We start from the raw sequence: 27734 nt of genomic DNA on the forward strand, positions 1-27734 counted from the left end.
TCGAAAATATGGCATATTATAATTACCATAATATTTCAATAACGATAATCAAGAATGCACAGCTAGTAAAATGACGTAAATTTTTTTAGCACATACATGGTATAAAATTATACTACATTAAAAAACTTCATTGTACATATAGAAATTAATAATAATCGTAATAGTACAAAATGTCAAGTCTTATTCGTATAGGATTAAAAATTTTTAAAAACAACTTTATGAGGAACATTATATTCAACTTTTAAACTTTTTGGTTAACAAATAAAAAACATCACAAGTAATTTAAAAAATGTTATACACCCAAAAAGTATATTATGTCCGTCATATCCATGTCATTCCAAATTGCATGCTAAGAATAATCCATTTAATTTGTTATTTTTAATATTAGAGTGGATTAACCTATTAGCTATTGTTAAATTTAAAGTTAAGAATAGGTATTATTTGTTGAGCACCACTAAAGGTCTTTTCAAACATAAATTATCAATATACCTACTATTATAAGAGTAGAGTACTAGAGTATCAAAATATTTCATACATTTACTAACATGCATACATTTCATGTACGTTATTAATCTTAATTCTACAGAAGAATTTATAATCATTTTTTAACTAATAAAGTCGTTATGTGTATTAACAAAATAAACTTAATTGATTACGAATAATTTTTTTAACCACCGCAAAAATTAGAAAGTAGTAAAATTAAATTCATTAAATCTCTTGGAGTAAATAAAACATTTACAATTTAAAATGTCATTAGGTAGACGCAGACAGGACTAAAATAGAACAATCGAACTGGAGTCTCTTGACTCTTCTACAGTTTCATTTTTACTTTTAAATATGTACGTACACACGTTAGGACTTAGCATGTTGTATAACTGTATAACTACTGTCTACATCACAACATATGGTATAAAAGTGACGAGGTAAATATAGACTTGGTCGATTGAGGGAGAAATTCCATTCAACTATAGTTTTTGAAGAGAAAAAACGACCATAAAGATAGAATCATTGCATAAACCAAGATGAGATATTTGATAACGTGCCATAAACACAACATAAATACAAAATAATATGAAAAATAAGTCACAAATAAAGGAGTAAATATTTACTGGAATTAAAAAAAAAAATTAAATACCCGAAAGAATATTAATTAATGAGTTATAATTATTATTTTTAATGTATTTTATATTTTAAAAACTGATACTTTATCATTGATGAATTACATATCCATTTAACTGTGTATAACGATAATATATTGCGAGGATGATCTCACTATACGACTGGGGACTCATAATATATACCTATTTAATACTTATTAACATTCTAAATTCTATTCATTTAATTTCGTGATACAGAACAAACAAAATTGTATAATGTGAAATAAATTTTAATTCATATGGTTTTAACTATCTCTATCTTTCTCTCTTTTCTACATGTATACAAAAAGAATAAATGTAGAACAATTTTGGATGGCATTACTTTAAAATTAAAAATTTAACACTTTTATACAACATATATCCCTCGACGATAAGTCTTACGTGAATTATTATAACATTAGAGTTAAAATATTCAAACAAAATAACCCTAGATTCAATAGTTTTATTTCAACGTATTTTCATTGATCAAACGATCTATTTGTTCAGTGGGGACACTCGGTAACAGCAAATTACCCAGGGGCCATATGAACGGAAAAGTGACGTCATTGTTAAAGAGAAAGAGGGTGTTCATACTTCGAATGCATGAGTCACGAATCGTGGATACTATTACCATGGATCATGAAGGTGTTTGTTTATTGCGTGCGGACAGAGAATGATTTTTATGTAGATATAGATCCTATCGTTCTTTTTGCAATAGCATATTAAACAACCAGAAAATAATCCTAAATATATAAATGTACAAACACATAGTGCGAATTGTACTAAGTCAATGCCTTACATTAGTGTGGAGGTGTTGGTGAAACTGTAATAACATTGTTAACGTTATTAAAAATCTTATGGCATCAAGTATGCGAAAATATAAGTGTCATAACAATGCGTAACAGTACTAACGATAAATAATAATCGTTTATTGCACAATAGAAAAGTTTAAACAAAAGAGAAAGATAATAGAAATAAGCATGAAAAAAAACAATGAACCAAACACAGACTATGCAATTCTGTTTGTATATTTAAATATGTTTATTGATTAAAACCACAAAAACCAACATGTAAAATGCACTACACCACAAACTAAAAAAATATAATAAAATATTTGTATAAAAAAAAAAATTATTTTTCAGTGGTGGTGAGATTGATTGTTGAAAATTGAAAAATAAATACATTACGTAATTAAATTTATAAAAATAGTTTTCAACTAAAATCATAATTTTTTTCTATCATTTAAAACTTTTATAATAACGAAAACATAGGATGAGTATAATATACTTTAGACATTTATGAAACAAAATTATTAACTAATTAATTTAAATACTACCAAAATATAATAACAATATACAATTGAAAATAATTCGTTTAATTTTATTTATATGTAAATAAAAAACCCTTCAAATTATAATATAATTTTAATAAATATATTGTTGTAATTTATTAACTAAGCAGAAATTTCAAAAATATAAATAAATTCCTATAATTATTATTTAAATTGTATTGTACTAGGTATTATAATTTATAACGGTATACTCTTATAATGCTATCATAGTAACAAGTAACAACTAATAAAATGTACTACATTATTACACAAGGAAAACAATAGCAACTAGTTTTCACAACGTCGTTGATTTATAAAAGAGATGTAGATATGTTCATTGTACATATTGATTAAATTATAAAATATTAAAATTACATAATTCGAAATTTTACTATCAATTTTACTATTTTCTTATTAAAGTATGAATCTTAAATGAAGATACTAGGTTGCCTAAAAAAAAAAAATTACAAAAAGATGATTTTGATTTAAAGCTTAAAAGCTATATTCCTATTTATTGTAAATAAAATACTATTGCCTTTAATCACAAATTACTGTTATATTATGTACTTAAATAACAAAATGATGAAAAAATTTACATCTAAAAAACGTGCTTAGGCGTTTGATGAGGTCATTTACCGAAATAAATAATTTATACGGTTTTAAGTACGTGATATCCGGGTTAATCAAGGGAATGTGGCGTCTAGTAAAATTTGTCGTCGCCTGACGAAATTAATAAAGGATATCCATATAAACAAACATACAAGATGATTCTTTTAAAAATAAACATTTTTTAAATTTTATATTTCATTATATTCTGAAACAGAATATTTTTTTGATGATTTCTGTGTATAAGTATTAAATTTAATTTAAATCTATTAGTTAATTATAGTTATACATTTTCAATTCACTATGTTATGAAGCAAAGGGGTAACCCACTCATCAAACTTTAAATACTTTTAAATTATAACGAGGATATAACTTAACTAAAATTAACCTAACCTAACTCGTTTAAAACTAAATTTTTATGTATATTAAAATTCTTAGAATATAATCCGCTTAGAAATATGATGAAATTAAAAATGTATGCTCAATCATTCAAAAAAGTAAAATGATATAATTTTTTTCTCAAATGTTTGCTTTATTATATTAAAATTGTATACCTAAAAAATAATTTAAAACGTTGATAATAATAGTGAATTTAAGTGTTAACTGCTAAAAGAATCATACTGTATAGTGTATACACATATATTAAGTAACCACAAATTATATACCTATATTTGTACTATTCTACATAACGCCTACATACGTTCATTGCTCTGCTATTGTTAAAAATACTCATTGACGGTCAAATAGTGTTAACTATTCTCTGTTCGTCGAGATAATATAGTTACGCTACAATCATCCGAATTACCACCCCTATGCAAAAAGTTCGCTGCACATTCTCTTTGCGAACTGAGTACATTAATTATAATTGATATACAGAAGGAAAATATAAAGTTAGCTACTATCTATTTCGTATTTTTGTAGGTAAGTTAGCGTAAATATAAAGGAAACTATTTAAAATTTCAATATAATAAATTTAGAATTTTAGACCACAAATAAAATAATAACACCTGATAAGAGTAATTATGTAATGCTGTTATATTTATTTTATAGTGATTTTAATTTAATTAACAATGTTTTATATTTATGAAGTAATTCATGTGTTATAGTTTTAGTTTTAAACTTATTGAGTTAAAACGTTTTAATACTTTAAATGTATATACTATACCTACTTCCATTCAATAAATATTTCTCAACTTGGATATAACGTCGAATACTTTTGATGAAAGTGAAATTATGAAAAAATAAGAAATATTTGAATACATAGCATTTTAGAATCCCTACATGCTTATACAGTGGTATTTATTATATTACTTTTCATCATAATGAATTCCAATAAAATAATACAATATGTAGTTACTTAGCTAGTCGCAGTTGTAACTAGATAGTTGATAATATTATTTGTATTGATTATAAAATAGTTTCTTCTAGAAAAATTTAAAAAAAACTTAAATTAAGTGAAAATTACATAAAAATATTATTTTTCTGAAAACTAATAACCACTAGCCACTAGTCTATAGCCCATCTGTCTGTAATATGATTGTATAATAGTATATATAGTATACGGGTAGTCACAATGCGCACTTCCTGTGGTAAAAATACAGATAGTATCAATCGCGTTTGGAGGACATCCTGTCAATTAGGTTCTTATTTCTATACCTCCTAAATTCGTAAAAACAGTATTTATTGATAATTTGGTTGTAATAATAATTATTAAATTTTAGTAAATAATTAAAATACATATATGGTATACCTAAGTGTTTTATTTTAACTCCATGCATTATTTCGTAAATCATAAACACACTCAGTAGAGTATAAGCGGTGGGGAGGTGTTTAAACCATAAAAGAACCATTTCGTACATAAATATTAAATTGTATATAATATATTATGGGTACTTGAATATACAATATACATTATGATAAACACAATTTTTTTGAATTTATATTGATTAAATTATTTCAACCAGTTTTCTCAGCTAATTTACCTATCAAAATTATTTGCAGTTATTACCTAGATAAAGATGGCAGTATGATTTAAATAACAAAACAATGATTTTTTACGAACCTATATTACTACTGAAGTATAAACATAAATGTCGATAAAAAAATCAGAAAGATCATTTTCTTACTTTAAATTTTTGAAACGTAGTAGCAAGCGAAGATGTAGAATTAAATCAAAATATGTTATGAAGGTGTATATTAAAATTTATATAACAAGAAGGTTGTCCAAAAAACATAATAGAAAAACTACATCACAAATGATGCGTGACCAATTATAATAGAGATCTGAAGAATAGACCTTGAACATACATAGTTTTCTCATGATACCTTAAAAATCATTTAAGAGTGCACGACTTGATGGGTTGATAAAAATATGTTATTAACATGTTTTTCTTAAAAATTTTATTCGAATTACAGACAGTTTTAAATTCTATTAAAATCAAAAAAAATCATTATAATATTATTTAATGGTTTGTATTTAAAAATTATTATTGAAAGCTCTTGCATATCAGCATGATTATGATAAATAGGCGACAACATTTTTTCCAAATCGTACATTTGACAAATAGAGATAACTTTATCGTATAAGTTTAAAATATTTAATTTAAATATGTTAATACCTGAGTCCTTAAAAGTTAAGATACTGGAATATTTAAAGTGCCGTTGAATTTTTGAGATTAAATCGAAATTCTTGTTAAAAATAAAAATTTAAATGTCACCCAAACGTTTAAAAAAAAATTACTTATTCAACTATGTGTCAAATCTAATGATTAAACCAAGAATCACTAATTTAAGATAGATTAACTACTCGTATAACGAAAACAGACGTAAATATTAAAACACTATTTGATAGTATTTGATCAATGTCATTTTGACGATTGACAAAGATTTCTAAGAAAAATCAGTAGCAAATTATTTGCGCTTAGGTGGGGGATAACAATAAAAATCTTACATATTTTCTGTATATCTATATGGAAGGAAACCGATCAACATGGCTGATGTACAAAACTATATAAGTACTTATTGTATACTCTGAATGCCCCCATCCTGTGCGGTCCGATATAATTAAGCAAGGACATGACATTATAACAAGGTTATCTAGTGAAAATTCTGTATAATAGAGCCTTTAAAAAAAAAAAAAAAAAAAACAACCTAATATTTAATCTTCTAATTTAGTTGAAAAATTAAACTAATGATGAAATGAATAAAACAAAAGTCAATATTTAAGAATGTTAAATAAATTCACTAAGTATATGTATTGATTTTTACAGGATACAAGGGATGGACCCTTCCTTCCCAATTGATACTGGTTTTTATTACCAAATGCAATTTCGTATGGTGTAGTGTGTACAAGTCAAAAATAGCTATTTATCTTGAATATAAAAGCATTGACATTCAACTAGGGTCCTTTTATGTACTAGCATTATAATAAAATTTTAGGATAGCAATCTAAACAAAATCACCCTTATAATATATGTTATATTTATTTAACTCACCGTCAGTTTCAAGCAACTCATTGTAAATAGTTTCTGCTATATCTTCAGGTGTTAAATACTCCCAAAAACCATCACTACTCAGTACTAGGAATTCTTCATTTCCATCTAAAACTAATGATCTCATCTCTGGTTGACATGTAATATGTGGTTTGTATTTAACATCGCCTAAAATATTTAACAATATTTATATTATAATCGAATTATTATTATTTATATGTAATTTTAATTTTTTTATATTTTCTATAATTTTTGAACAATTAATGTATTCTTTATATGTATATTAGAGTAAAATAAAATACAATTTTATGGTTATTAGTAAGCATTAGAAAAAGTAGAAAAAAGAAATTTAAATTTAGAAATCAATTGTATTATTTATTTACAAGTTACTAAATAATAACTCGCTACATCATCACAAACTCAGCTTAAAATTAATACTAAAAAAAAAAAAAGAAAAAAAAGAATATTGATTATATACCATTATATACATCACATATTCAACTACTGCTAGAAAATATATACTATGCTATAATAGAATTTTGAAGCACAAAATAACAAAAAAATCAAATACAAATTCAATATTGAAAAATAACTATAACTTGTATAATTTCTGGATGGGGTATAATTTAGATTATGAGTAAAGAATGAATTGGTTTTCCAAGCGTGATTATTTGACTGTCATCGAGTTTTAAAGTAGATAAGTATACTTAAATTTTCAACTAAGAGATATAGATTCTTACAGGAAAATCTAATTTATACTAGTTGATAGAAAATTTAACAAAAAATAATATATAAAAGGGAATACATAATACTTATGAAATATCAGTTTAAGACAAAATTAGTATGTATATTTATTACAATTCAAAAAGGAGAGATAATTATAGGAATTTGTTATTGTCATCATTTGTATTAAAAATGTTTAAACATAGTATAATTTTAAAATAATTATTAAGGTTTTATTTTGATATATATGTTAGTAAAATTTTTTGGATTTTTATTTGATTTATGCTGATAACACTCATTACTTAGTCTAAAACCTTATAAATATAATTCAAGGTTCATCATGAGATATTTTTATTATAATAATTTCAAAATATCAAAAATATAGCAACAATATTTTTTTTTTTTTTGTAAGCAATTGAAGTTCAAATGTTGATGAAATTGATATCAAATGTAGTTATTATTTTTTTATGTAAAAAAATACACTTGTAATGTACTATATACCAAAGCAAAGTCCCAGTTATATTTTTAAATATCTTAGAAATTATTTTAGGAATTAACTATAAATTGTTCAAAAATGTAAAATTAAATAATGATAAAGTTAATCCAAAAAGTCGGCCTAGATAAAATGATGATGAAATTAAAAATATTAATTATGGAGATTTAAAAATTCAAAATTTATGTCAACAGTTTCAATTAAATGAACATGATACAATTGAAAGCTTCAGAATTTTCAAAATGGATTTAGGACGAGAGGATGTTCCAAAAAATTTAAAACCACTTTTCAAAGCAATTGTTATGATCCCAATTCCAATAAGTAAATGAGAATGAATTTTTAGCGTTATGAATGAAATTATTTGAGTTTTAAAAACTTCACTATCCACACAAATTGTTGCTGCATTTTTATTTATCAACTACGTAGGACCACCTTTATCAGAATTCAAGACACAAATTTACGTTAAGTCTTGGTTATTAAAAGGTTGACATTCCACTGATGACACTGACAGCCGTAAAAAAGAAGAAAAAAATAGATAATAAGTATAAACCATTGTTGACTATATTATAATAAATTAATGATTAATACTTAGGTTAGGTTATTTATATCATGGTTTGGTAAGTAAAATTATAATCATAATATCTGAATTATTTTTTTATTATTTTTTAAGCTTTAACCATATAACTAAATATTTATTTATTAACAAAAATTATAATTTTAATATACTAAAGATATATTTTTTACGTGTATTTAATAATAATATATAAAGTTCCAGTTCAAAAAGTTTTTCATTCCGAGCAGGATATAAGACTTAGAACTATATACTATAATTTAACAATTCAGATTACCTAATATTAACTTAAGTTCTATTAATGTAGAAAATAATGTAATCACTTTATTTAGAATATTAGTTCTTCATAGGCTTTAATTTTTATATTAACAGGTTTTTATTGTATTTTATTGCTCTTATGTATATAATAAAGTAACATTATATACTAGATTACAAACAGCTATTAAATTAATTAAAAAAATATTTGATTCACCTATAGCTCTAGATACTGCCAACTGACCATCTACACGCCAAATACCTTGACATTTTGATACAATTCCACCTTCATTTTCTATTCTTTGAGCTTCATCCTAAAATAAAAGTGATACTGTACAATAAATGATTTTTTATGTATTTATATGTTTATTATAGAAATAGACAATAACTAATTTTGTAATAAAGTATACACTAAACACATATGATGTTTACTAAATTAATGTTGTAATTTAAATAAAAATATAACAAATTCAAACATTTTCATAAACAATGTAATGGCATATTTTGTTTTATTAATTTCAATATTTTTAATAAATTCTGACAAAAATATTTTAATAATTATTAATAATTATTTTTGATTTTAAGTGTAAATGGAACAAAATGGAATGGATTATCATAATTTTATATTTTATTATTGTTTCTTAGTATATAGTTATAAATTAAACTATTAATATATACTGACAGCTATTACAGTGTAATTTTATATAATACATTATAAAACATTATACCTACATACTACAAGATTTGATAGTGTAAATAAATATATCAGTTATTAGTAGAGTTAGGATGTTGATGACTTTTGCATTTTTTTCCTTTTATTTTGTACAATGCTATCCTTGCTAAAAATTTGTTTCATGCTCCCTTGATGCAGAATATTCTAATTTTATTTTGCATTTTTTGCATTTTTAGCTATAAATGCATTTTTTTGTTTTTTAACGTCATTTTTTTAACATTTTAAGTCATTTTTTCATCTTTAAGGGCATTTTTTGTACTTTTTATACAATGTGGGGCATTTTTAACAAATTATAGATTTTAGGGCAAATTTTACACAAAATATGTTACGCAAATATTTTTAATATAATTTTTTTTATTTATATTTTACTTTTTAATTTATTTTTAATATTGAAATTTATTTATAAATTATTTAAATGCTTCTACTATCACACCCATTATTATACCCATATCTCTAATAAAAATTATTATTTATAAATAAGTTTTTTAACTTAATTAGTATTTTAGATAACTTTTAGGTTATTTTTTGAAGTTTTTAGGACATTTTTGTATGTGTTTTAGGTCATTAACATCCTAACTCTAGTTATTACTAATGAAATTAACAAAAACTATAATATTTTAGACAAACTAAGAATCACTAATATAAATTAGATATTATGTTATAGTTATAATGAAAACAAACAGATAGTATTTAATAAATGTCTTATAGATGAAGTTTTTTATTAAAATAATTAATTTGAAATTTATATTAAAAGTTAGGTATGATCTTAAAGGACATATAATGATTGAATAAAAAAGATTAATTAATAATGAAGTACAATAAATTATTTTAGTAAAATATTATTTAAAAAGCAAAAAAACACAAAGAAACTCCTAATTATTGAATCATTTATTATATATATATATATATATATATATAAATATATTATAATAATATGACCTATGCTTATTTGTAGTATATTCACTATGCTTGTGGATTATTGTCATCACTTAGATTATCAACACTGTGTGTTTTGGTTAGCTAACACTATAACCAACCTATTAAATATGCTTTAAATTCAAGAGACAATGCTGAAATAGTTTGATTTTGTCATATATTTTTTACTTTAATATGACATTGTTGACAGTTAACAAATAAGTACTTTTGGTAATATAAAAAATTAAAAGAATAAATAATTCCAAAAGAAATACATTTACTAAATACTATACATTTTTTTGATGTATTGAATTTTATTGTAATATTACCCAAAACTTTAGAAATGGTATTAGGAAATACATAAAAAAAATACACTATGACTATAATTAATAGAAAATAATAACATACATATCTTTCTGGAACGTGTTTGTTTACTAAACATAAAGGAGTTCCGTTTTTCCACAATGTTGCAATTGAATCACCAACCCATGCTACATGAAGTTTTTTCTCTTGTTGCCTATATAATGCACAGACAGCAGTTGTGCCACTTACTAAATTCTGAAAGAAAATGTATAAACATAATAAATGTGCTCTAAAACGAAATAAAATTAAACTCACATATTTTTCTGTTTTTTGTGTAAATCCTTTATCTGTATTAAAAAATGATTCATACAGTGCACGTTCTGGATTAGTTGGATAGTGTATTGACTGTATTAAAAATTGATGTAAATACATAGAACTATAAACAGCAGCATCTAAACCATTATGTCCATCATAAACTGCATAAAAAGAAGCTTCACCACAATCCTGATACACAATTTTAACAATATTAGAATAGTCATGAATAATTTTTAGAACATATCAATAATAATAATATAACTTTAAACATTTTGTTAATATAAAAATTTATAATATTGGTTTATTATTTGAAAACATGTGTTTTTTTTTTATGATACAAATTAATATTATTAGTTATTACTTATTAACATTAGGCTGCATATAATTTAAATTATGTATTTTAATACATACCTTAACATCAAATAGTGCATGCAAATAAGGAACAACTGTAACATAATCTTCCATTTGTCTTCTGGTGTTTTTTAATACAAATGATGACCACCATACTGGAGTTAATATAGGTTGATGATATGGAATAACAGTAGCATGATTTAAACAAACTTCATTTAATTCTCCAATAACTCGCTGCATTAACCATAATGCTTGATAATCTAATGTAAATATTTAAAAATGTGTATAATATAGTGATGTGCCAAAATAGGATTTTTTAAGGTATTTGTCTCAAGATTCTAATGGTTGAGTAGGTACTAGGTATCAAGCAATACATTTTATAAGATAAAAAGTTTTTAATAATAATATCTAAACTATTAGGTAGAAAAAAAATGTAGATTAAAAGCTGTTACTGTAGTGACAAAGATAATTATTATTAAAAACTGAAAGTATTAATTTTTTTTTTTACTTTCAGTGCTTACTTAGAAATTATAATTATATGAAATTAAATTCTATGCAATAAAACCAGCTATAAAAATAAATGAGATTATAATTTTAATGAAAGATTTAAAATTAGTACTAAGGATAAATGGAAGGTAAATAAAAATTTTAAGAGACTTTAGGGAATTAAGCCAAATTAAACTTTTGGTAAATTATATATTAAGATTCTTAAAATGCAATGTACAATATGAGGAATAACTTAAAATCAGTTTGTTAGCATTCAAAGTTAATAATTACTCACGAGTAGTAAGTTAAATTTAAATATAATAAATTTTTATAATTTATTATTTGTACTTAATATATTCAGAAAAAATAAAATACAAACCCCCTTTTTCAGGTCGGTATCCAAATAATTTTGGTTCAGCTGCCCACTGGACTCTGAGATTGTTTATAATTTTTTGAATTAAAAATACAATGAGGTCACTAGGACATTTTCTGTAAAAATAAATTAATAATTATTAGATTGATAAATTAAGGATAAAGGAAACACAAGTGTTCTATTTAAAAATACATCTGTTAACAAAAAAAACAAAAAAAAACTAGAAATTGTTTATTAGGTTATTTAAATTTTACTTGATTAAGAATAATGCAATTTTAAGCATTTCCTCAGAGCTGCAAATCAAAGTTCCATGGTCCATTTAGGTTTCAAATAAATAATTTTAAGTAATATATACATGCAATTTAGTTTAATTTATTATAATAGTAGATACCTAATAGTACCACTAGTATCTATATAAAGCAATAATTTAATTTTTATTGTCATGCTGATTTACATTTTGGCTTTAGGATAATACAATTATAAAAAAATCAAGAACTCAAAAATGTTGGAAAACATACAAATTAAAGATTTAACGTAAAGATAAGCTTAGACACCAGCCACAGTCATAATTTCATCATTTTTCATCCAAATCTAGATTGAAGTGCCTCTTTAATACACTTTTAAACCCCAGAATGAATGAAAAAATTAATTTCAGATTTGATATTTATTAATTTAAGATCATAGTAATTGTATAATCCATAAATGAGAAAAATGTCTATACATCTAGAACCTAACTGAGTAAAATATTTGCACACATAATTATCCACTAAATCAGTTTATTCCTATACCTATATAAGACATCTTACCTGTCCTTCAAATACTGATGACACCAGTCGGCTGCTGCTCCGGCTAAATCACATAAATCCAAGTCAAATCTGGGTAATTTAACGGGTAACTGTTCACTAGTCACTGTTTCTGGAAATTTGTCAAAAAATATTTGCCAGCGCTCATCCATGATGAAACTTATTGAAATGAAACACTATTTTTTTTTTATAGTAATTAACATTGCTCGGATATAAGGATATTTTGAAGATAAATAGTTTACGTTAATAGTTAGTTATGTTATATTAAATCTCATTCTTATTTTTCATCAAATTATAAAACACTAGGTACAACAAGTAACAACATTAGTTTTCTTTTGCAAATTTGCGGTAAAAATTAAAGACTGAAAAACAAGCGCCCAATAAAAAAACAAACAGTGCGTCCAAAACAATTGTTGATTCCAAGTCGATATTTTTAAATTTTAAAGGGTAAATAGATTACAGACAATACCGTAAAAATCGTTTTTAAAAAATTATATGAACAAGAATTATATTATAGTAATATAATATATTAATATGCTATAATATTTTTAATAGCATTTAAATTTTAAATTGTTTTTATTTTTTTTTTTAACAATATTCTTGTAATAAATTTTATCATATACAAATACGTTCACTTGTTTTTTAATTCTTATTTCTTATCTGTTATCATGTACCGCACGTCATGAAACATTCTAAAATCACTCACTCAAAGCATTTCTTTTTTGTGCTATAATATAATACCTATGCAAATAGTTAATATTTGATAATTTGATATCATTGATCATTGAACATTGCCACATTTTTTGTGCAACGTCTATCAATGATCAAATATCAGAATTATTTTAATTTAGTTTCAAATTTTTTTAATTTATGTATTTACATAATATACTTCTATTAATTGTTATGTAAGTTCCATTAAAAAGTTTTCATAGTTTCAGCTTAACAATGAAAACGATCGTGCTTCAGTCAAAAATTAATTTAATTTTTTTTTAATTTAAACATAACAGACACTGTAATTTAAATTATATTGATCGTCTTGAAACGACTGACAACTTTTAACAATAACAAAATGAAGCTTGTTCATAAAGACATTGAAAAAGATGGCAAAGGGTTTGTATTAATTATATTTATTCATTTACGATAATAAATATAAAATATCATAAAATAAATGGTTATAATGTCTTTATAAAATATTTTAGTGTCATTGTACTTATACCCGAAGAAGCTGAGGACATGTGGCAGGCATATAATATTATAAGAAAAGGTGATCAAATTCGTGCATCAACTATAAGGTATTAATAAGAAATTATAAATTATTACAAATATTTTATCATTTTTTTTTTTTTTGAAACTCTCATCAAAATAATTTGTTTTTTTATGGTTCAACAGGTAAATTTATATAAATTACATTCTTAGTTACCTAATATAGTTTAAATTCAATTATATAATTAAAAATAAAACCTACAAAATTGATCGTTTTTATGAAATTAAATCTTTGCTCTAATGATTTAAAGTTTTTTTTTTAGCTTAGTTTAAGTCTTAAAATATTTTGTGATATTTACATAAGATGTATATAATGTATTTTAATTTTAAAATAGTAACCTATCTTAGTTAACTAGTAAACTTGTAAATAGTGTTTATACTCCACTTTTTAAGTTTATTACAAGAGTTATACAAAATATATATTTATGTTTTTTATCATTTTACAGAAAAGTACAAAATGAGTCAGCTACTGGATCGTCTACTAGCCATCGAGTACGAACAACATTAACTATTTGTGTCGAGTCTGTAGATTTTGACACTCAAGCTTGCCTTTTGCGGTTAAAAGGGAGAAATATTGAAGAAAACGAGTATGTCAAAGTAAGCGATTATTTTGGATTCTGTAAGTAACAATTTATGTATTGGTCATTAAATGTGTTATTTTTATTTCTTTTGTATCATCACTTCTAGAAGCAGTAAAAATGCTTAATTCTTTAAAGTGGTTTTTTACAAAAAATTGGATCTAATTGGTACTTTAGATAATTAAAAATGCCCATCACTTTTCAAAACTTTCAATGTTGATTTATAGATATAAAAATAACAGTATTATAATACATGTGATTTATTTTTAACTACATTTTAATCTACCTAATGTTTTACTAAACACAATATTCAATAAATTATCTCTAGAAATATAGGTTAGCAGACTCTGTTAGTTTTTATTTAGTATAGTTTAGGATTGAATTCAAATTTTACATATCCATTACAGTAACCTACTTAATTATGAGATACACTCTACATTACTATATAATTATGCATCTTCCTTTGTCTATTTTTAAACATGCATAATATAATTGTATTTTTTAGATGGGTGCCTATCATACCATTGATTTAGAATTAAACAGAAAATTTACTTTAATGAAAGAAGAATGGGATTCAATTGATTTGGGTAGAATTGAAATGGCCACTGATCCAGCACAGGTTTTATTAATTATAATATAAAAATATTATTAATCCTATGTTTAAATAATTGTAAATTGTCAAAATTATTTTAGACAGCAGATGTAGCGGCAGTCATAATGCAAGAAGGTTTAGCACATGTGTGTTTAATTTCTGGTAGTCGAACTATAGTACGTGCCAAAATTGACCAAAATATACCAAGAAAGCGAAAAGGAGATGTAAAGCAACATGAAAAAGTATTTAAATAATGATATCTTCTAGAAAAATTGATTAATTATCAAAAAAAAATTAGGGAATTTTAAGATTTTTCGACTTGGTGATGCAAGCAATGTTGCGTCATATCAGATTTGATATTGTTAAGTGCACAATAATTGCAAGTCCTGGTTTTGTGAAGGATCAATTTTTTGAATACGTGATCCAAGAAGCTGTAAAAACAGATAATAAAACAATTTTGGAAAATAAATCTAAGTTTATAACTGCACATGCATCAAGTGGGTTCAAACATTCTTTAAAAGGTAAAATATTGATATTATTTTATAAATAATTTGTTTTTACATTTTAAAATTAAAATAACTTTTTTTTTTATTACTTCTATATTGTTATAGTTATGTCATTCTTATTAATTTAAAATTAAGTTATACCTATTGATAATTGGCAATTGATAATAAATGTATGTATAAGTACTTATTAGTATTTATTAAAATCATCAAATAGATAATTTTTATTTTTTATATTTTGTATTCATATACATTTAATAAATCAATAAATCATTAAAAATTTGTTTGTTTATATTTTTGAAAATTGTATAATAACAACTGATACTATATATTTTTTCAGAAGTTCTATCAAATCCATCCATAGCAGCCAAACTTGAAGATACAAAAGCATTAGGGGAATTGAAAGCGTTGGATAACTTTTATAAAATTTTACAATCTGAATCGACTAGAGCTTTTTATGGTATTAATCATGTGGAAAAAGCTAATGAAGTATTAGGAATCGAAACATTACTTATCACTGATAGTTTATTTAGGTCAGTACATCAAATTGTATTCAACTATTATGGGTTATAAAAATGTGTCATTATTTAGGAGTCAGAATATCGCTGAACGTAAACGTTATGTTAAACTAGTAGATAGCGTCAAAGAATCTGGAGGTGATGTCAAAATTTTTTCAAGCATGCATGTTACTGGAGAACGTAAGTTAAAATTATGTTTAATCATTTTCATGCTAAAAATATTTTCATATATCTAGAATTATCTCAAATTACTGGTGTTGCGGCTATACTAAGATTTCCTATGCCCGAGCTAGAAGACGATGATGAAGAAGATGAAGATGATTATACTGAGGAAAATACACCACTACCACCAAGCTGATAGAAAGTTTATTTTCATTACCTTAAAAATACTAGATATTATAATTTTTTGAATTATTATTTATTAAAAATATTGCTAGTTTTTATTTATTATTGATTGATTTTTTTCAATTTCTTAATAATTGTTTGTTGATATGTGAATAAAATATAAGTATAGGATATATTATATTTTTGAAAATTATTATCTTATGTTAACATTTAAAAACCACTAATAAATTTGTAAATTATTTGATATTGTTTTTCAAATCAATATATAGTCTATTTGGAATGAGATCGTACCTCGGCGGCGACCAGTTTTTGTTTGTGACGCTCAGATGCTTCGCCTACCACAAAAGCTTGTAAGGCTAGCGCTGTGGAACAAAGCCATGCTCATGCGTAGAAATTGGCCGCCAAGGTAGGATCTCATTCCGAATAGACTGTAGCATATAATACTTATACTTTTTCACAAGTATAAATAAAATAAAATAATAAATATGTACATTTTAAAACTGAAAAGAAAAATTTTAATATTAAGCATACTGCATAATTAGCACTATATTAACAAAGTTTGACAACTATTTTAAACATAATTTTTTAACAAATTCTAAGTAATTATAGCCCCAAATATCAAAAGTAAAATATAATTTCTATTAAAAAATAGGTTAGGTACTAACCTTCATTTTATCATAAATTACATTTATTTATAATATAGATTTATATACATCAATAAGGCCTTAAGTAATAATTTTGAGCGTCAAAAAGCCATATTTATCTTATATAATCTCAAAAGTTTATGTTAAAAAACATATACTCTCGTGCATAATGCTTCAAAATATCTTGAAATATGTACATATATCATTTTAATTATTTTCAAAACCATGATCTTATTCTTAGTATTACATTATAAATTGTAATTCTCTGACAAATATTACGGCTCTTTATAATTTATATATAAAAAGAATCTATTGCTACAATAAATATTCGGTACTAAGCATTGGTTGTTGAAGAAGTAAAATAATGATGCAATTAAAATAAAAATTGGTTAAAACCATTTTTTTTTTTAATATTATTTTACTTAATATTTATCAGGTTAGGACTGAACTACAAGCCACAAAATATATACACATTAATAAGTTCTTCTCATCTATATGATTAAAGTGGTATGAATAATTATATTATAATCTTATCACCGTCAAAATTTGTGAAATGAAACTCAAAACTGTATTCTCTCACAAGCAAACATTTGACATTTCTTAATCCTATTGAAATAAATTCAAAAAAATAAATGAAAATCCATACAAATCTGGATTAATAAGTAAGGTTATGTGTACATTGCTGCTCTGATCATGTAATATAAATATATATGTATATATTATATTATACTCTTAAATCGAAGATCTTTATTTATTGTACAAGATTGATGGGATATTCTAATTATTAAGTACGATTTAAAAATTGTATATTATTTCAATTCATATTTAATTTTAATTAATTTAAAAACAAGTAGAAATGTTGCTAAAAAACAAAGTCAGAAAACTTGCACTGTTCAGTAAAGATGTGATATTTGATATCAAAAACATATTTTTGCTTACAATATAAAACGATTCTGAGTGGAGACAGCCTAATTTCTGATATTTTATTTATTGGTATTAGCTATTTATTTATCTGATAGTAATATGATAAGTTTAACTAATTTTTGCTGTTATCGTAATATTACCTACTCTTATTAATATAAATATAAGTCAATACCGAATTACTGTAGTAGAATGATGTTAAAGATCATAATTTGATAGGTGTCCTAAAATATCATTCTAAAAAATACCAACTAAATCCAATTTGTTACTAAAAATTACCTTCGAAATTAAAGATTAATGCATTTTTCATTTATGTTTTATAATAAAACGTACATATTCGAAAAAAAAAAATATAATTTTTTAAAATCAATAAATTCATTGCTTGATTTAGAATTTAAAAATTAATTAATGGAAATCATTAAGACTTTAAATTTAAAGGTTTATAATTATGTATACAAAAATTTTATTCATTATTAAATAAACATTTCATAAATTAAATTTTTTATAAATTTTGGTCGTTAAATTCAATATTTTATTAGTTTAGGAACAATGAATTATCTTGGTTGTTATTTATCACTTGATAAGTTTTATTATAATTATATCACAATTTTCAACTGAAGTACTAATGGATAGCAATACTAAAAATACTTAAAATTATAAATTTACATCAGATAAAAAACACTAACTTTTCAATTGTAAAAGATTTATTTGTCATAAATTTAAAATTATTTATAATTAATTAAACAATTTACATCAATGTAGCAGCTTGTGCTCTTCTTGCTCTAATCTCTGCACGTTTATTTTCAACACTAGTCCTCTCGTGAATACGTCTTTTGTATTTAAGTAATTTAATTTCTTTTTCTCTCTTCATTCTACCAGACTTCATACTTTTATATAAGTTTCTATATTTCTTTTGAATCATTTTTTCTTTAAGAAGTTTCATTTGATGCATTTCTCGTCTAAGTTTTCCTTTATTTATTACTTCTGGTGTACCTGACTCTACCTTCATTTTTTTACGCTAAATAATTGAATGAAAAAAAATTAATATTAATACCAAAGAATAATATAAAATAATTATTTACTTTAATTTCAGCTAATTGTTCTTCAGTCATTTCACCATCATACTCATCTAAATCCTCATCATCTGCATCCATGGTTTCATCCTCAGATTCTTTTTTATCATCTTCAATGTCTTCAATATCATTATCAGAAATTTCATCCAATAGTTCTTGATCTATAGAAAATAAAAAATTAATTAGTATTAGTTTTTTATTACCAAGAAAAATACATTACCTTTATTAACTATTACAGATGGGTCAGTTAAGGCTTTCTCTTCAGGTGGAATATAACGTTGTGTACGATATTCAACAGTAAATGGTGACAAATGAGGAGGTAATGGTGTACCAATAAAATATTTATCAACTGGTAAAAGTTCACGTGCATTTACACAATCGAATACCCACTGTGGCTGAACATAATATCTGAAAAAATAATTGAGAAAATATTAATAACAATAAAAAAAAAAAAAAACTTAGTTTATTCTGTATTATTATGAACAATATGAACAGATGAATAGTTTTATTATACTATAAGAAAAATTATATATTGTGTAATATTTAGCCCATTTAGAACAAGAGGAATGTGGTATTAGTTTATTTTATATGAAATTTAACTTTGTACCAAGACGGTCAATTACATAAACATAAACAATTCAAGTTACCTTGAAATATATTGTTTTTCAATATCAGGTCTGTCCACTATTTGATGAGTAATGGTTTCATCAGTTTCTGAAAAAGTAGCACCTTCTGGGAATGTGGTTTCATCCCAAGACACTTGAGCTCCAAAACATCTGAGTGCAAATACCAAAGGTTCTCGGGGAACTTCTCTATTTAAGAATACTTTGAGACCTTCAAATAGTTTCTTTAACTTTCTTACTTTCTCATATTCTTTGCGTGCTTCTTCAGCTTTTGATTCATCACCATCCTAAAGAGATTAAAATTTATTTCATAATATTTAATAATAGGTGCATTTTAATTAATTTCATACCATTGCAAAAGTATCTAAATCTAACTCTGCGTCAGCAGGGTCTTCAACATCTTCTGCAGTTTTTTGTAATGGTAAATTTAATGCAGCTACACGATCACTTGTTTCATTTTCTTCTAAAATTTCTTCTTCGAGCCTTTCAGCTAAAATAAAATAATATTTTAATAACAATAAACATACAAGAAATTCAAATAATCACCATTATATGATCCAAGTCGTGGAGGATAGTGTAGATTTAAATTGTGGAAAAGACGGAAGTTTACAAAACCTAATGCAGTTGAGTAAAAATCTGCAAAAGTGGCCATGGTATAAAAATCAACTTCTTGTTTTTTTTGTGGCTAAAAGAAAGTTCATTATTATTATCATATAAATTAAAGTTGAAAAAATATAAAAATCTTACTTCGTGTGGATAATTATGAGGAATAATCCAAGTAATAATTTGGCCTTTTAATTCAACTTGAAAATAAATTCCTTTAATAGATATGAATACTTTACGTAAAGCACGTGCAGCAATGCATACATGCATAAATTCAACAGTTAGGCGACGGCATAATGCAATTAAATTTGGAGGAATGCTTTTTAACTTTGGAAAAGTGGCAAACAAACAGCAAAGGGTTAAAGCATCATCCATATCACGTAATGCATCAATAAATGTTGGATATCGTTCTTTCACGACATGATCAATGGCAATACGTGGGATAGTATTTGCATATCGTTTTATCATATCTTTTTGATGCATTCCCTTGGCACGACGTAATCGATTTAAGTGTACCTACAAATGAACATTATTAAAAAAAAAATGTAAAATATATATTTTGTTGTCCAAACTTACTTGAAGATCTCGTAATTTCCATATCATTGGTTCGTGCAACAGAAACAGTATATCTTTTTTTAGATATAAAATATGTATACCACTCTTTCCTCTTTGAGCTCGTCGACGGTGAGCAGGTTCTCTTGGATAGATCCCTTTGATTATACATAGTGTACGAAAATCTTTCAACGATAGCTGGAGTTTATTTAAAGCTGCTCGTCTTGTGACATATCTGGCTCCCTCGCCGGATTGAAACTGTACAAAATATATATGTAATATAACGCATTTTGAAATCATTATGAATAATTGTACATACCTTTTTCTTTTGCATGGGCATTTTAGTGTGAAATATAAAATAATAACAGAAATATTAGAAAATTCGACAAAAAACGTGTTGCACTGTTGACATGTTGTTTATTAAGTAATCTAAAGAATTAAGTCGCATAACCTCAAACGGTTCAAACTGATTACCCCGTGGCCCATACTTTATAGCTATCCAATTTTGTGATAGTATATCAGTGAATATCACCAAACATTGATTCTGTGATAGTATCATGTGCTAAATTTTTAATTATGACTATGACTTTTTAGATTTTTTGTTGTTTATTTAAAAAATTGATAGTAATTAAATGTTATTCATTTAAGAAAATATTAATTATATTTTATTATTTTGCTTTTGAATAAAAATAATAAATAAGATTTTACTGATTACTGATTGAGCATTGTGTGAAATAAAAATCATTTTTTCAATTAGTATTTTTATGATAATTTTTTTATACATTTAAATTATAATTAGTAATAAACCTTAAATATTTAGCAATATTTAATAATAATTGCTTAATCATGCCTTCTGTAATTGAAACCACAAGTATAACTAGAAAAGAAGTTCTTGATATGATGAACGAAAAGGAAAAACTTGAACAACAACTAAAATCTCTTGGAGAAGTTTTGGAATCGGTAAATAGAAATCAAGTTTTTTTTAATTACTAGATTAAACTAAATTAATTTAATTAATTTATAAATCTAGGTTCATGGTTAAACATACATATTTAAACTTTTAAGTAATATTAATGTCATGTTTCTTAAACAATCATTAAACATTTAATAAGCTAATAATTTATGTTTTAGCCAAAATTAATGATTTCTTAAACATGATTGGCTTATTAAAGTTTATTGAACAATTAATTTTTCATGCAACCCATTACCTATATTGCGCAGCAATATTTTTATGATTTTTAAAGATTTTTTAAAAGAAACATTATATACCACTTTGTTATCTACCTATCTATCTTATTATAAGTGTAAGTAGTGTAACAAAGTAAACATATATTTGTAATAACATTAAGTTTTATCTTGAATTTTTTTCCTTTTTTTTAGTATATTATTAATATTGGCTCATTTAAAGTTTAAAACACAATCATTTAACTGTTAAAGTTTAAAATAAAAATTTCAAGTATGAATTAAATGATGTTTAATAAAAGACAAAATGATAAAAATACAGATATAACAAATTCATATGAGGTAATAAGATCAAATATTTATTACATTTTGAATTTTAGCATGGAGTTGGTATGAGCGAATCTTTAGTGGATGACCAAGACTTTCCTAGAAATGATATTGATGTATATCAAATAAGATTAATACGTAATCGTATTATTTGTAAGTATTAAATGTTACTGTTAAAATAAATATAGTATCTACATTTTCAATAAGTTATGAATATTATATAACTTTAAATAATTTATACTAATCAAAACTACTTACTTTTTCATTGGATCTAATAATATGGTTGTTTAAAGTTTAAAACAAGGTATAGAATGTCTTAGCATGTAATATAAGATTAAATATTGGCGTAGAACAATTTATTTTACTCTAGCTGGTATTTATTTATTATAAAAATGACAATTAAAATATGTATATGTAGCAATTGGATAGAATTATAATATTTTTTTTTTACTTGAAAAAACTTTATTAGTTTTATTGTACTAAAATTTAATAACTTACCTTCTTTTCTATTTTAGGTACACGTAACGATTTGAAAGCTTTAATGGATCGTATTGAAAAAAGTTTAAATGATTATTTTGCACATCGTAACCACAATGAATCTGAAGAACACATTCCTAATGGAAATTGCAGTTTAAAACCAGATAATTAATAATTCACCATTTGTATATTTTTAATATTATGATTTGTTTATATACTGAAATAATATAATTTAAAAATTTAAACTTAAAACTTTAACTCATAGTTAATATTTTATAATAATTGAATGTTTTTTTTTTTTTGTTATTTCAAGTATCTACAAGCAATTATGTAAATGTTACAAAATATTACTATTAAAGTCTGAACAAAAATAATTATATTTGGTAAATTGTTATGATTAAAAATACTTATATATTACCTACTAATGCTGTGTATTTTTTTTTCTTTTATTTCAAAATCTATGAAAAACTAATTGGATAGAATTTACAAAGTTAGTTATAAAATAAAGATGATCAATCATAGATAAATTATTATCATGATTCTTAAACTAAGCAAATCTCCACTCTCCAGATTCATTTGATTCCTATTGACCCATTTTCCTCACTATTTTTCAAAAACTTAACCTCAATCACATATTTCAAGTTATAGAATCCAAACTACCATATTACCAATTTGGCTTCTATAACTATCACTCCATCATCCAAAAAAATTCATCAGTTTGTTTACAATATTTTATATTAGCATTTAGCTAGAAAAAAGATAAATATGCACTGGCACATTTCTTGACATGGCACAAACCTTTGACAACGTATGGCTTTACAGTCTTCTATTCAAAATCAAAACCTTCCTTCCTCTTACTACTATCTCATTTTCATTCATACCTTGAAAACAAGCATTTTGCTGTACAATATGACCAATAAATATCAGACATCACTCCAATTAGTTGGTGTTTCCCAGGGAGCTGTAGCAATATCACTACTCTATAACTTATTCACTTCTAATCAACTCACCACTACTGCTGTCAACTAAACAATATTGACATCCCACTTAAATTCTGTCACTCCTCCAACTTACTTCTATCCTAAACTTACTTATCAATTGATCGAAGCTGGAGTGAAATGAAAAAATTCACGACCTACCGCCCAAAACTAGTAAGACATTTGAGTTTTGACATCCACTGTAGATAGGATTTTTGACACTAATAAATAGGTAACAATATAATATTAGGACAAATGATGCCAGTTTTTTTATTTATAAAATATGTTGATATAATATAACAAAATAAATAATAAGATTAACTAGTAGGTAGGTACCTATACAAATAAACAATTTAAATAAAAATTATTTAGTTCAGAAATTAAACAGTGAAATTTTAACATTTCTTTTTGAGCTTCTTCATTTTTTTTTAATTTTACTGTTTGTTAAAACATATTCTTGCATTTAATTTATAATAACTACTAGGATCCAATTAATTTACTCATATCTAAGGAACGGATTTATATGTAAATGCATATTTTGATTAAAACAATATATTTAAGATTCGATAAGAAATGTTCATGATTTAATTAATTCTAATTAAAATAATGCTACTTTTATTTTACATATTTTGGTGTGATTACATATTTTTACATAGGTAGATCGTAAGTACCTATTTCATTAATTTACAAATATTTTCAAACATATTTTATCATTTCATTAGGTATTCATAAGTTTTCAATTCATGTTGCAGTGAATAAAAACAGCCAATTATCGATGTATTTCCGAATATTTTCGAAAAATAGTTCAGGCTGTTACAGAAAAAAAATACAGGCTATACTGATTTTAAAACAATGAATGACATAACGAGTGGCAGACACCCTTCTAAAAAGACGACATTTAACATCCGATAATTTAATAATTATATTTTAATGTATTTTTTTTTTAATTAAATTTTTTCCCCACATTTTTTGATATTTTTAGCGCATATTTTATAAATTATACTTCCATATTTCTGTATTTTTATTACATAATATAAATCCATTCTCTACAGTCATATCTTATGCACATTATAGCTTACATATTATGTGATATGTACTTTTAATTAATTTTAAACATAGGTAACTCGTAGTGGTGTTTATTATCCTATACAAATTTTGCGTTAATCAATATCAAAATGTAAGAACAAGTAGGTAACTAGTAGTAAGTACCACGAACATTACGAACTACAACACGTATGACGTCTCAGTATGAAAAACTATTGATGCTAATTTCAAAACTTAAAGCACTAACTACTTATCACCCTCTCATCTCATAGATGAAATGGATTATGGTGTTAAATACTTATGTAAGTATATCATAATTTATAAAACAGTTTTTCTAGTTTCCAAAAATGACTGAATGAAATTTTTTATTTAACTTTTGAGTTATTTTTTTTTTGTACTGTCAACAGTTTTGTTAATATTTTGAAAATAGATTTATTTTGGTCACACTGTACTTGTATCATATTTTCCAAACGTTTTTCAACTTTCATTTTGTTAAATACCTACCTATGATCATAGAATCCGGGTTCTTATTTTATAATTTCCCCCTCTACTGAGGTCTAGTTTTCTTTTAGTTGTTAATTGTTAATATTCTTGCTTCTTGGTCTACATTTTGTAATATTTTTAATTTTTATCATAATTTGTATTACTTATAGTGATCTTTTATAATATTACTTATTTTATAAGTATTATTATTTTGGATTTTTTTTTAGACATTTTTATCAAATTATGTCTTATAACAAACGCAGTTGACCAATGTCGGACGCAGTGTTACGGCTGAAATGCCGTTCGGGAACCTTTCCAATGACAATTCCTTTGAATTGTTCAATATCTGTTTTGAAAGAACAGGTATCTGTACTGAGTGAAATACCTGTAGATAGCATAAAACTATTGTTTGGTTTTCCACCTAAGTCCATACAAAAATTAGAAGGTACTATTGAAGATGCTGGTCTTAAGTCAGGTGATACAATCATAGCTGAAGTAGACTCAAGCAGTTCAAGTGTACAACAACTCAAAGTAGATACAGAGAGTAATATTTTAAAGCACATTACAGAACAAGAGGTTGGAGATGAAGTACCATTAATTTTGCGTAAAGTTGTACCAGCTGATAACTCTTGTTTGTTCACCAGTATGGGATTTGTGTTGGGAGGTAATATTAATTTAATTTCCTTATTGAATATTTTTATTTCATTGGGAATATGTAGTATTATGTTATTCGAAACACTGTACGAAATAATAGGTACTTATTTATTTAATTAGGTACTTCTTATTTGTCAGATGTCATCAATGTTATGTATCCTTATTAAATAAGTTGATAATTTTACCTAAATAAGTACTGAAAATAACTTTAAAGTTATATTTTTAATTTATTTTGTGACTAATAACAGATAAAAACAAAGTGGATATTATTTATACTTAACTCTTAAAAGAATGTCAGTGCACTGTTTGTTATCTCTTTTTGGCCTACCTGTAACTTAGTTAAAACGTATTAATGTAGAATCATTTTTTTGCTATTTTTTAAAGTTTAACTTATCGATTTTACATTTTATTATTATTTGAGATATTATTCATCTTTTATAAAAATTTAACTTAAATAGTATTTTAAATTGTTTTAAGACAATATTTAGGTAAATCAAAATGTCATATCCTTGAATATTCTATATAATTTTTGTCATGAATGATTTTATTTTAAAATTACTCAAAAAGATTAAAAAAAAAATGATTCTACGTAAATGCATTTTGTCTATGTTACGTATAGGCCAGAAAACAGACAATGCACTGACCTCCTTAGTTATTTTATTATTTCATATTTTATTAATTTATTAGTAAAATTTTGTATTATTTCATCGTGGATAAAAATAGCCACACATTTGTAGATATTTTTAAGTTTAGTATAATTATAAAATACTTAATGTTTAATATTTTTTTAGGTAAAATTGATTTAAGTAGTGGCAACTTTATGCGTGAAATAATAGCTAATGCAGTAAAAGATAATCAAATAGAATTTAGTGAAGCAGTACTTGGAAAACCAAATGAAGACTATTGTGAATGGATACGGAATCCAAATTCATGGGGTGGTGCTATCGAGGTGTCTATATTGTCTAACCACTATGGTATGGAAATTGCAGTGATTGATACTCAAAGTGGTTCTATTAGTAAATTTGGTGAGGATAAAGACTATCCTCATCGAGTGTTCCTTATTTATGATGGTATACATTATGATCCATTGTATTTGGAAATGCCGTCAAATGTAAGTATTTTTTTTTATAAATATTTTACAATATTTAATTTAATCACATTTGTTTGCAATTTCAGCCTGAAGAAATTCAAACAATATTCCCAACAAATGATGATCGCATGTTAGATGCTGCTCAGATGTTAGCTAACGAAGCTAAGTCTAGTAGACAGTATACTGATGTAAACCGATTTACACTTAAGTGCCTTGATTGTGGTTGTATTATGATTGGTCAAACACAAGCACAGGAACATGCCAAATTAACTGCTCATAATAATTTTAATGAATATTGATATATCCACAACTTAACATGCAATACCTAATAGAGTTCATTTGTTTTTTCTTTAATTAAACTTTAGTTTATACATTAATATTTACTATATTTTGGTTTGTCG

At 24.4% G+C, this 27734-nt stretch overlaps 5 protein-coding genes across 6 annotated transcripts in view; 3 read left to right on the forward strand and 2 right to left on the reverse strand.

The window, feature by feature from the left end:
- Nucleotides 1-13217, reverse strand: part of LOC112596476 — a 38913-nt gene extending 25696 nt beyond the window's left edge. Inside the window, exons 1-7 of one of the 2 annotated variants that reach the window (XM_025342176.1) lie at nucleotides 12888-13217; nucleotides 12088-12197; nucleotides 11283-11482; nucleotides 10872-11060; nucleotides 10662-10811; nucleotides 8823-8919; nucleotides 6567-6731 (exon numbers count right to left, since the gene is read on the reverse strand). In XM_025342176.1, the coding sequence (XP_025197961.1) occupies nucleotides 6567-6731; nucleotides 8823-8919; nucleotides 10662-10811; nucleotides 10872-11060; nucleotides 11283-11482; nucleotides 12088-12197; nucleotides 12888-13036 (1060 nt within the window). In that variant the 5' untranslated portion in view covers nucleotides 13037-13217. The remainder of the gene's footprint in view (nucleotides 1-6566; nucleotides 6732-8822; nucleotides 8920-10661; nucleotides 10812-10871; nucleotides 11061-11282; nucleotides 11483-12087; nucleotides 12198-12887) is intronic. The other variant, XM_025342175.1, reaches the window with a different exon arrangement.
- A 527-nt stretch (nucleotides 13218-13744) lies between these two features.
- Nucleotides 13745-16774, forward strand: LOC112596329 (protein pelota). Its single transcript, XM_025341946.1, has 9 exons — nucleotides 13745-13994; nucleotides 14084-14176; nucleotides 14594-14744; nucleotides 15231-15344; nucleotides 15419-15559; nucleotides 15616-15838; nucleotides 16161-16353; nucleotides 16412-16518; nucleotides 16575-16774. Exons 1-9 carry the CDS (start codon nucleotides 13954-13956, stop codon nucleotides 16694-16696), a joined length of 1185 nt encoding a protein of 394 aa, XP_025197731.1. The 5' UTR covers nucleotides 13745-13953; the 3' UTR covers nucleotides 16697-16774.
- A 2160-nt stretch (nucleotides 16775-18934) lies between these two features.
- On the reverse strand, nucleotides 18935-21584 carry LOC112596419 (pescadillo homolog). The gene is made up of 9 exons (XM_025342084.1): nucleotides 21419-21584; nucleotides 21124-21357; nucleotides 20692-21063; nucleotides 20491-20629; nucleotides 20295-20434; nucleotides 19969-20231; nucleotides 19542-19729; nucleotides 19331-19482; nucleotides 18935-19266 (listed from the first exon to the last, which is right to left on the reverse strand). The coding sequence occupies exons 1-9, from the start codon at nucleotides 21437-21439 to the stop codon at nucleotides 18997-18999; spliced, it is 1779 nt and encodes a 592-aa protein (XP_025197869.1). The 5' UTR covers nucleotides 21440-21584; the 3' UTR covers nucleotides 18935-18996.
- Nucleotides 21585-21945: 361 nt separating this feature from the next.
- Nucleotides 21946-23321, forward strand: LOC112596421 (26S proteasome non-ATPase regulatory subunit 9). The gene is made up of 3 exons (XM_025342085.1): nucleotides 21946-22059; nucleotides 22662-22761; nucleotides 23124-23321. The coding sequence occupies exons 1-3, from the start codon at nucleotides 21946-21948 to the stop codon at nucleotides 23255-23257; spliced, it is 348 nt and encodes a 115-aa protein (XP_025197870.1). The 3' UTR covers nucleotides 23258-23321.
- A 2436-nt stretch (nucleotides 23322-25757) lies between these two features.
- On the forward strand, nucleotides 25758-27721 carry LOC112596338 (ubiquitin thioesterase OTU1). The gene is made up of 3 exons (XM_025341965.1): nucleotides 25758-26253; nucleotides 27035-27354; nucleotides 27420-27721. The coding sequence occupies exons 1-3, from the start codon at nucleotides 25860-25862 to the stop codon at nucleotides 27630-27632; spliced, it is 927 nt and encodes a 308-aa protein (XP_025197750.1). The 5' UTR covers nucleotides 25758-25859; the 3' UTR covers nucleotides 27633-27721.
- The last annotated feature ends 13 nt before the right edge of the window (nucleotides 27722-27734 follow it).

This window comes from Melanaphis sacchari, unplaced genomic scaffold, assembly GCF_002803265.2.
Source record: "Melanaphis sacchari strain LSU unplaced genomic scaffold, SCAv2.0 Contig31_pilon_pilon, whole genome shotgun sequence".
Taxonomy (NCBI): Eukaryota; Metazoa; Arthropoda; class Insecta; order Hemiptera; family Aphididae; genus Melanaphis; species Melanaphis sacchari.